The 11,142-nt window shown below is 44.2% G+C and overlaps 1 protein-coding gene across 1 annotated transcript in view; it reads left to right on the top strand.

Moving 5' to 3' along the window:
• mn1b (meningioma 1b) overlaps positions 1-9,959 on the top strand; it is a 299,249-nt gene extending 289,290 nt beyond the window's left edge. The window contains exon 2 of the mRNA XM_072489771.1: positions 4,239-9,959. Within this exon, the coding sequence (XP_072345872.1) occupies positions 4,239-4,423 (185 nt within the window). The 3' untranslated portion in view covers positions 4,424-9,959. The remainder of the gene's footprint in view (positions 1-4,238) is intronic.
• The last annotated feature ends 1,183 nt before the right edge of the window (positions 9,960-11,142 follow it).

The raw sequence follows: 11,142 nt of genomic DNA on the forward strand, positions 1-11,142 counted from the left end.
GGTGGGAGGGGTCTTTGATTATGCTGCCCGCTTTCCCCAGGCAGCGGGAGGTGTAGATGGAGTCAATGGATGGGAGGCAGGTTCGTGTGATGGACAGGGCAGTGAAATGAAATGAAAATCGCTTATTGTCACAAGTAGGCTTCAAATGAAGTTACTGTGAAAAGCCCCTAGTCGCCACATTCCGGCGCCTGTTCGGGGAGGCTTGTACGGGAATTGAACCATGCTGCTGGCTTGTCTTGGTCTGCTTTCAAAGTTCACGATTCTCTGAAGTTTCTTGCGGTCCTGGACCGAGCAGTTGCCATACCAGGCTATGATGCAGCCAGATAGGATGCTTTCTATGGTGCATCTGTAAAAGTTGGTAAGAGTTAATGTGGACATGCCGAATTTCCTTAGTTTCCTGAGGAAGTGTAGGCACTGTTGTGCTTTCTTGGTGGTAGCGTCGACAGGGGTGGACCAGGACAGATTTTTGGAGATGTGCACCCCTAAGAATTTGAGACTGCTAACCATCTCCACCTCGGCCCCGTTGATGCTGACAGGTCTGTGTATAGTACTTTGCTTCCTGAAGTCAATGACCAGCTCTAGTTTTGCTGGCATTGAGGGAGAGATTGTTATCACTGCACCACTCCACTAGGTTCTCTATCTCCTTCCTGTATTCAGACTCGTCGTTATTCAAGATCCGGTCCACTATGGTCGTATTGTCAGCAAACTTGTAGATGGAGTTGGAACCAAATTTTGCCACGCAGTCGTGTGTGTACAGGGAGTGGAGTAGGGGGCTAGATTTGGATTTCCCACTGTCCTCCGGAGGTAAGCTTCGAAGATAATGGCAATAACAATGGGAGGTCATTGTGAACACAATAACATATGACCAAAGAAAATAAGAGCTGGGTAACAATGGCAAGCAAAAAAACCTTGGTCTGATATACCTTCAGCGAGACCAGAGATCTTCTCAAATCTTTGTCATGGGCTACTCATCATGTGGACCTCAGCAAGGGTCTTAGTTTCAGTACATCTAGAGAAGGCCCATTGTGACACTGGTAGTGTTTTTAAATGTCTTGTCTTCGGATAGACCAAGTCAGACAGTAAAGGGTTAACTCTATGCAGCCACTAGTGTGTCGGCTTCACTTATGTGCTCATTTCTATGAGTGGAGCTTAACCCCACAACCTTCTAACTTGGAGAAAGTTATATCTCCAAGTGAAGTGAAGTTAACTTTTGGATGTAGAGGGCTGATTCAAGCTGAGTGAATTAATGTCCTGCCATCTTAATGTTTTTGAATTCCTCACTGTCTCTGCACAAGTCAGAAGAAGTCCTTCAGCAGGACATGTTGTGCTGTTGGGTAATATTGTTTCAAGGGACAGAGTCCTGAGAACTGCCAAGAACAGTCTGTGCTGAGAGTAGGCAAAAAAGAACAATTATTTTTCCGTTTCAATATTAAAACATTTGTCTGACTCATGATTGTATTTTTTTCTTGGAAAAACATAAATCATTTCATTCCACAAAACATCAGGGTGATGGGTACAGGGAGCAGGCCTCCTGATTGTAATTGAACACTCATGCTCAGGGTGACAGCAGGCTGCACATTGCTGCCAGGAGGCTGTTGTTGCTAAGTTGGAGGTAATAACAGGCGAGATTTGTTTTAGTTTTCTTCAGTTTTGTCCTATCCTCTCCGAAAGGTGTTGATTTTTCCTGACAGCACTTTTGATAGGCTCCTACCTCTGTTTCCCCCAATTGGTGATCGAATCTCACTCCAATCCAACTAAGGGTTGTCCCTGTGAAATCTACTCCCCCCACCCCAGAGGGTGCACGGAAGCAATCTTTTGTTTCCAGCCTCCTTCCAACTTTTATCCTTAAGGAGGGATCTTGACTTGATTTCCCCTTTCCTAGCTCAAGGGTGGCATACATCTGTTGATCCAATTTGTCTGTTTATCTGTCTTTATATCTATCCATCTGTCGATCTGTCTAGATGTGCCTATTGTCCCGTTTGCCTCGCCAATGCATCAATATTTCTCTAACAACAAGAGTATTTTGCCATTTGAAATTCACAACAAAATTATATTGTAGTTGCTTTGTCTTCATTTTATGTAAGTATATTATATACCAATAAAGTTAAGCAGAACTAATTGATTTGTGTGTAAGTAATCTGCGTTTCTACTTAGTCGGAAAAGAATGCCCTTTGCTAGCAGAGGGCTGCTCTGTGTAATGCTGGGGTGTTCCTGCAGGACACAACAGGGACTTGGAGGGACCTGTCACCAAATGATGGATTGACAAAGACACAGGGGTCCTATGCTGATTCCTCTCTGCCTTTGGCCTGCAGGGGTGTTTTGTGGGTGTGCTGTTTGGTGGGAGAGGTTGCTCTTGAAGAGTAGGTCATGTTAAATCTTTTAACAGAACAAAAGGTATATGACACGTTGTCAAGGCTCGCATTTCTATACAGACTATCTCAATTGTTTCCATGGAAATGGCTGCAGATTCTATTTTTGTTTAAAAACATTTTTTTAACCCCCCAGTTTGCAGGTGCTCCTCACTGATTGATCCATCAAGATGCACAGTTGAGTGACGTCACAAGCCCCCTCTCCACCCCCCCCCACCCCCCAGGTTGAAGCCGTGGGGCTCCTATCCTACGCAGCAGTGTGTAGTTCTGTGCATTCCTAACCAGCAACAATAGTGCAAGAGAAACCACCCCAAGAATTATTTAACTATTTTCTTTCTCCAAATATGTTTTGAAGAATAGGCTATTGTTCCTCAGGACACTGTGTAAAAGCACGGACATTATCTTTTAATACATGATGCTTCATTATGGTTTCTCCACAGCCTCTTTGTTTAGACCCCCAGCATTGTTCTTCCTATGCTGGAAGAATGACACAACTCGGGTTATAGCTGTCGACAACATAGAATCATAGAATTCCTGCAGTGCAGAAAGGACCATTCAACCCATCGAGTCTACACCGACCCTTCGAATGAGCACTCACCCGTCCACCCCGCCCTATCCCCGTAAACCCATAACCTGCATATCCCTGGACACTAAGGGGCAATTTATCATGACCAATCCACCTCACCTGCACATCTTTGGACTGTGGAAGGAAATCATTGCACCGGGAGGAAACCCACGCAGACACGGCGAGAATGTGCAAACTCCACACAGGCACCAAGGCTGGAATTGAACCTGGGTCCCTGGTGCAGTGAGGCAGCAGTGCTAACTACTGTGCCACCATGCCGCCCAACATGGATCTATCAATGCTGTTTTTGTACTATCTGATGAAGGAGCATTAGTGTGGAGATTCGTGACAGTTGCTTTTCCTTCCATTCCTCTAATTCTGGGTGATTCTTCTTGTTGCACCATGTACTTTGATTGAGAGTTGCTGAGTCACTAGGACACCGTCCCCTTCGCACAGGGAAGGGGCAGAAAAGCCACACGCTAGGATTCAAACTTTTGTTCCGAGCTTCAGGTGTGATCCACTTAAATGCCAGGGCTTTCAGATTTTTGTTTATCCTTTCATGGGATGTGGGCATGCCTGGCAAAGTCAGCATTTGTTGTCTTCTCTAATTGTCCTTCAGAGTGGCTAATGGTTGGAAAAAGTGGCAAGTGCTGGGTTGGGTCCTCTTTCCACAGGATGTGTAAAACAAGACCTTTCCGATAGAAGAGGAAAACCCCTTGTCTGTCTCATGAAATGAAGTCAAGTCATCCCATTCTCGGTGGGCATCAGTCTCCCAGCCCAAACTTACATCAAACCTAGCAGTAATTGGCAGTCTCATGCAGAGATGCCACAAGGTGGCTAGTACTAGCAATGGAATAACATCGCACCGACGCAGGGGGTGTTCTTCCGAGTTTTGAGTAAGGTACTTGCTTGGGTCAGAGTAGAGGAAGCTTTCTCTGCATTTAACCCATTTCTGATCAAACCTAGGAGTGCTGAATGGAAGAGTTTGAGAGGAGTTTTACTTTGTATCCATGCCCTGCTGCACCATACCTTGAAGCACTACATGACTTAATATAAAGGGAGATCACCTTCTGTCTAACGTATGCTGTACTTGACCCTGGTAGTGATTAAGAAGGCGCTGACTGCCTGAACGGAAAGTGTTTTTTATCTTTTATAAGTGTCCATTTGCCGAAACTAACAAAAAAACTTGGGAAGACGAAATTCACAAAACAAATTGCGTGATCAAAATAAAAGGTTTGTGCTTTGAGTAAAAATGAGACTTCTGTGTTTTTTTTGCTAATTACATATTTTTTAACCCTTTACAGGCCAGGACACTTCGCAAAGCAAGGCGTCAATGGGCCCAGCTGGCAGCCACTCTCAGCATCTTTCAGTCCACAGCACTGACCTCATTGACTCTAAGCCACAGAGCCCTGTACAGTCGTGGATGGCATCACATTCGGACATCACTTATCGAGCCGGAACCTTTGCTGCTGCATTGACCTGTATATAAACGGATGATCAAGGAGGAGAGAGAGCGAGAGAAAGAGACCATGTTTTATTAGGAGGACTGGAGAGGGTTACTGAAACCATGGCAACAAGACTTTTGAGTTAACATTTTTTAAACGTTTTATAGGGTGCACTTTTGTGCCTGGTCAGAAATGTTGTGAGTCGTGCGAAACTCCTAAACTGGTTTGGAGAAGTTGGGGAGTAACAGCTACAATATTCCTTACACTTGGCAGGTGTGGGATGGCTGTGGTTTGCAATGGCATGGCCTGTGATTTTAATCTCCCAACCCCCAAAGCAAGATGAGCTGTGTGATTAAATAGGTCATTGGTAAGTACAGCGCAAGAAAAGGTCACTGATGGCTGTTGCCATTTTCCACACTGCCCACAGTTACTTTAATAGTCACTTTAATTTGTGACAGCCTCAGTCTTCTCACTGGAAAAGTGGAATGCAGGTGAAAGAAAGGTGTTGATAGGCCAGTAAATAAGGAATACTTCGCAAGTCGGGTACAAAGTAATGCCACACCAATGATGATAGCCTATTAAGTTGAAGGACTCATAACAATTTCAAAAATTCCCCAGTGATTGCCTAGTTACTCTGGTAGAATATTGGACACCACAGAAGACTGACTGTCTGATTCCAAAATCTTGATTGACACTGGAGCTCTGGCGCCCTCACTGGTGAGGCTCCAGTAAACCTTCAATAAGCTGTGGTCATGGAACATGCACGTTGCTTCAGAAGGACACACGCAGTAATAACAATGGCCAAGAATTTCTCTAGAGCTGCTGCGAGTCCAATGCCGTAATTTCATCAAAAGTCCACCGAGAAGAGTGGGGTGTCTTCTTTGCCTCTAATGAAGTTAGGGCAGAAACTCCAAGGAAATTCACAGCCAAATACCACTGTCGAAAACTTCTTTAAAAAAGAAAATTCTGTAACAATTGAATTCCTCTTACCCTTAGTCTTCTGAATACACACCATACAGTTACACAGCATAATCCTTATCCTGTTGAATAAACATCTCTGTTTAAGTTTCATAGTGAGCAATTCTTACTTTACTGAATAAACTGCAATGTTTTGCAGTTATGCAGCAACTGTCCGGAATTACCATTTATTTATTTTTTGCTTAAAATTCAGCTTTCCCTTCAAGATGGCTCTCAAGCCATTGGGTGGTCTATCCCTTTGTGTTGAGAGTCTATCCCCGCTCCTCCCCTCACCAGGAATCTTCTTTGCCTTGGGTAGGAAGAGTTGAGTTACAGACAGAGGCGGCATGGTAGCACAGTGGTTAGCACAGTTGTTTCACAGCTCCAGGGTCCCAGGTTTGATTCCGGGCTTGGGTCACTGTCTGTGTGGAGTCTGCACGTTCTCCCCGTGTCTGCGTGGGTTTCCTCCGGGTCCTCTGGTTTCCTCACACAGTCCAAAGATATGCAGGTTAGGTCGATTGGCCGTTCTAAATTGCCCTTAGTGTCAAAGAAAAAGGTTAGGTGGGGTTACTGGGTTACGGGGATAGGATGGAGGTGTGGGCTTAAATGGGGTGCTCTTTCCAAGGGCCGGTGCAGACTCGATGGGCCGAATGGCCTCCTTCTGCACTGTAAATTCTATGAAACCTATAAGATCAACTGTGATCCAATGTAACAGGCTCACAGAGCTAAATAGCCGATCAGTGTGTTCCTTGCCATTCATAGCTTTCTGAAACTGCACCAAGTAATTTAAGATCTCCTGTGTCTTCTCACAAGTGGATGTTGACCCTTGCTCTGCACCCAAGTTTCCCTAACCCTGTCTGCTTTTCACATTTTCGGCCATGTTTCCTCCTCCTCTGGCTCTTGAATCCCACTCTCACCTGGCAACCTGTTTTCTCTTTTGCACCCCCTACCCCAAGCTAAACCTTTCTTGAACAGGGCCACCGTAGCCGTTTCCAGAATATTCTCCATAATATCCATCCCAGCACCTGTCACAGTCTCTGAAGAGGCAGGCTGTAGGGAGAGAGAAATGGGCCCAAATGTCTCACCCTACCTTCAACACAACCATTACTCCCAGGTTGGTCTTCATGGACTAATCACTTTACTATCAGCACAATCCCTTTATCCTTTCAATGCCGTCGCTTCTGATTCTTCCAGTCTCCCGTCGTCTATGCCATCCTCCAGAATGCTCACACACAAGATGCTTCCAGCTATTACTTAATTACGGATGGATCTATTGGCATTCTGAACCCAACAGAAGTCTGTTTTGTCAATATTGTGGTAAAATCGGTCAATGGCAACATCAAAAAATGAACTAACAGTGAATTGCTAACCCGTTTTACATTGTGTCCAATTTTCTTTCCCATTGACTTTTATTTACAGCTGCAAGTATGAAAGGTTTATGGGCTCCTTTATATTTAAGATTGGAGTCTCTCTGTAGATTTCTCTGCTAATACTTACACGTTCTCTTCCCTGTGACATCAAATCATGCCCCACCTTCCATTCATCCTATCTCTGATCCCATCACTATACTTTTTGTCCCCAATGTCTTCTCTTCCCGCTCCAAGCTTATCTCTTTGAGATACCGATCTCCTGCATCCTTCAGTCTGCACTTGCCCAATTCCTGACCACACTACTACCTTCCATCGCCTCCATGCTAGCTGACATTGTCAATGGTTCCCAACCCCTGCTGTTCAGAACCACTGTCACCACCCTGAAATAGTTCACTATTAATGGAATGATTCTCTCCACTGCTGTCCCATCACTAACATCATTTTCCTCTTTGAAATCTATTATTACATCCTAATTCCAAGTGGATTGCTCCCAAAGTTCCCCATTTAGACCCCTTCTCTCCAGTCTCTGCAACCTGCCATCAAATGACCACTCTGGCTAAAATCACAAATGACACTCTCTCCCACTACAATCATGGTGTTTTATTCTCCTTGATGAATATCACCAAAACAGGTTTCTGTTGGGCCCAAAAGTGTGCAGGTTAGGTGGATTGGCCATGCTAAATTGCTGCTTAGTGTCCAGGAATGTGCAGGTTAGATGGGGTTACAGGGATGGGGCAGGGGAGTGGGCCTAGGTAGGGTGCTCTTTCAGAGGGTCGGTGCAGATTCGATTGACCTAATGGCCTCCTTCTGCCCTGTAGTTCTATAGTTCTACTCTCCATGGTGTTACATATAATTGGACACCTTTCTGCCAACTTATGAGACTGGTCTTTTCACTCTTATTAGCCCTAATATAGCCAGAGCTCTCTTTCCACCTAAGCATAACTATCTCTCAATCCCTTTCCTTTCTTCAACTACTTAACCCCTCAGTGACATCTATTGCAGCCTCGAGGCCAGTTTTCATCCAAATGTTAAAAACGCCCAGCTCCAACTCTCCAGCCCTTACCTTGACTTACCTGCTCCTTATGTGCTGTCAAATTGCCTGACTGGCCTTAAGTTGCAGGTGGGTAATTTTTATTTTCTCCAACGGAATGTCAAAGTTATGTGGGATTTTATGCAACCCCTGCGGTGTGTTTGGCAGCAGCAGAGGAGGCCCGCCTTTGCCGGCGGTGGGCTCTTCCAGTCCCACCACTGTCAATGGGGTCTCCTGTTGCTTGTACCCTCTGTCGCTGGGGGGTCCCCCTCGGTGGGACCAGAGGATCCCGTCGGCAGAACGGCTGGAAAATCGCATTCAATTGTTTCTGCTCCTGCCACAACTTGTTGCTGATTTTATTCTGGCCGATGGACACTTACCCAGGCAACGTCTGCCCATGCAAAAACTTTGCCACCATACTTGACCCACATTTGAGTTTGAAATTCACACCTTGGCTACAGAGAACATTCTATTCCATCTCCGCCAAATGTCCCACCTCAACACTATCTCACTTCTACATTTAAAAGCTTCCATCCATACCTTTCTCATCTCGGAACTTAATTTCTCTGATGTATTCTTTGTTGGCTTCCCATTCACCTGCCTTCATAAATTTGTTTAAACTGGGTTAATTTAGTTGTTTGCTACGTTAAATCCCACATGTACAGAACCCTTATCCTATTGCTCTCAACACATTGAATTTAAACACCTCATCATCAAACTACTCTGACTGTGTCTGATCTCACTCTGGCAGTCTTCTGTGAACTTTGACCCTCCAATTTTAGTCTTCTGTGCGCCTGGCTCTTCCTTTTGCCCCACCATTGGTAGCAGAACTTTGTCTGTGTTAGTATTAAACTGGGACAGTGAAAGTTGTGCTCTGCATGCTGATCACGTACAATGCAGTGCCATTTCCATAAAGTTTGTATTTGCAAATTCATATTATATTTAACAATAAATCCTTTTGTGCACCATTGATAAGTTTTAAAAGCATTTCTGACTAAACTAAGTTCGGATTTAAACATAAAATTCTCGAATTGATTTTTGATCATGTTTTACACTAAGAAAGTTCAGGTGTGAAAGCCGCCATGGTGTTCAACCCTGACAACAGAATTCACCCTTAGGAAATGTCTGAAAAATGTTTAAAAAATGAATGGGAGGCAAGAGGTGACACTAATTTGTTCTGACTTTACTGTGCAATAGCACACGTGGACAAACTCCACTTTGACCTCTCCTGACAGAGCTGGTATTTGCACTCTCTTGATGTAGCCAGCTGCTGGGATGCTGTTTGTCCTGTGATGAATATTAGTTTCTGCTGTAGACTACTGGGTAATGTGGCTCCCAATCATCAGTGTGAGGTTCGACAGCTCCATGTGAAGATATCAAGTTGACTTCTGATCAGCAACTCAAGTCAAATCTAATTGCTCAAAAGAAGGAATATTGCAGCTGGATTTAAAAATCAAAAATCAATGAACTGTGACCCAAATTCAGACGAAACCACACCTGGCCTAATGAAACCAAGCCTAACTAAACTGGGCCAAAGAAAACCATAGGGCCAAACCACACTGGGCCAAACCAAACCAGGCCTAATCACATTAGAACCAATAGAATTTGGTATCGTCAAACTATGCTTGACTATGTTGGACTTAGTCGGTAAGATGTCTGTGCTAGGCATCACCAAAATGTGTTATCCTAAATAGATTTCTTAATTTGAAAGCTGGAACACCTTTAACAACTCATATGCATGCGTAAAGCAACGGGATCCCTCTTTGTACCAACTTAATTCTCTTTTCTTTATGAGTGATGTTCCAAATACATTTAATATCATAAAATAAATAATTAATTCAATTGAAATTCCATTTGTTGCGGTTGCTCAGAGGCGAGAGGCAAATTGAGAATTAGGCCATAGTTCACTTTCAAGAGACCAGACATCCTCTACGAAAGTGACCAACACAACGTTATAATTGAGACTGGCTCAGCATGATTCAGCTTGGTTTGGTATCATGGTTCAGCTCCTCCTTTTGAGAGTGTGTTATTTTAATCAAAATTTATTTTCTATGTAAATCTCATTCACTCGAGTTCTTTATTATTGGTTTGAATTGTATATGTGAGTATTTTGTCACAAATACCAACTAAATACTAAAGCCATTCGCTGGCCGCTTGAGTTCCCTTTAGATGTGAAAATTTGGCCTGGTTAAACGAAAATAAAAACTACGTGAGTTAAACTTGCATTGTATCAATCTAGCCATTGTTTGTAATCTGCTATTTATCGTGTGAACTGTTTTTTTTACATTTATGGTATCCTGTCTATGACTTTACGTGACTTTACACCTTGTGATGTCATGGCATCTGGGCTTCCAGTGTCTACATGTGACTTCTGGTGTCATTTTGCATGTTAGCATCTACTTTTCTTCTGATGCTTTCATTTAAAAAATATAGTCCTTGTTTTCAAACTTCGCAAATAGATCCTTTTGCCTGGGCATTTCCACAGGAATTCTCTCGATCAGCCTCTAGAGCTGTGGTGGAAAGTCAGCAGAAACCCAGATAAACTGCGTAAAGGGAATCTCTGGTGATATTATGGAGGCCAATGGGGTAAAATGTTGAGGAAATTGTTGGCCTTGTTTTATTCTTTTTCGTTAAGTTTGGTGCTCAGTTCTGATTGCCTCTTCCAAAATAACATAAATCCTGAAGGTCCTGATCCAAAACATTTTTGTTGCTTTTCTTCACCAACCCTGATCTACTGAGTTTGCATGCTGAACATGAATGATGGGAACATGTGGTTCCAACATTGTAAAATTGAGTAGGGTAGGGGGCAGCTGTGAGGTGCCACAAGGGCCTCATTTCTAGAATGAATCTAGCACTGAAGTTCTCTCACTGCCTCTGATTGTGGACGAGCCTATGGCTATTTTGAGCCATCTGCCGAGTCAACAGTGGGGAGTCTGCACTGAATCTTGCAATGAAGACCTCAGTGCGCTCCAAGGTGAACCTTATACTGAGGCCTCTCTACACTGATATTTTGATCTCTCCTGAGACCCCAATTTTAACTGTGGCCAATATTTGCTGAAAAATGTTGATGCTCTGGATAAATGTGGTCCAGAGTACTTTAACCCTTATTTAAATAATGCCAGATAGTTTCCCAATTGTTCCAGTAGTGGCTCAAATTCGTATTGTCCGCATGCTGCCCCTGCTGAGTGGTAGATCCGTGGGATAGGTTGCTGTGCTGGCCCTCAGGGGTCCTGCTGATCATTTGGGGATGGAGGTGGGGGCGGGGGGGTGGGGGGCGAGATCGAGGATGGTGTGCGGGGTGGATGGGGTGGGAGGGGAAGGTCGAGGACAGTGTGCGCGATGGGGCAGGAGGGGTGGAGGGTGCAGTGGAGCTGAGATTGTAGCAGGAAGGCCCTATCATTCCTTT

The sequence above is a fragment of the Scyliorhinus torazame genome, chromosome 1, assembly GCF_047496885.1.
Source record: "Scyliorhinus torazame isolate Kashiwa2021f chromosome 1, sScyTor2.1, whole genome shotgun sequence".
NCBI classification, from domain to species: Eukaryota; Metazoa; Chordata; class Chondrichthyes; order Carcharhiniformes; family Scyliorhinidae; genus Scyliorhinus; species Scyliorhinus torazame.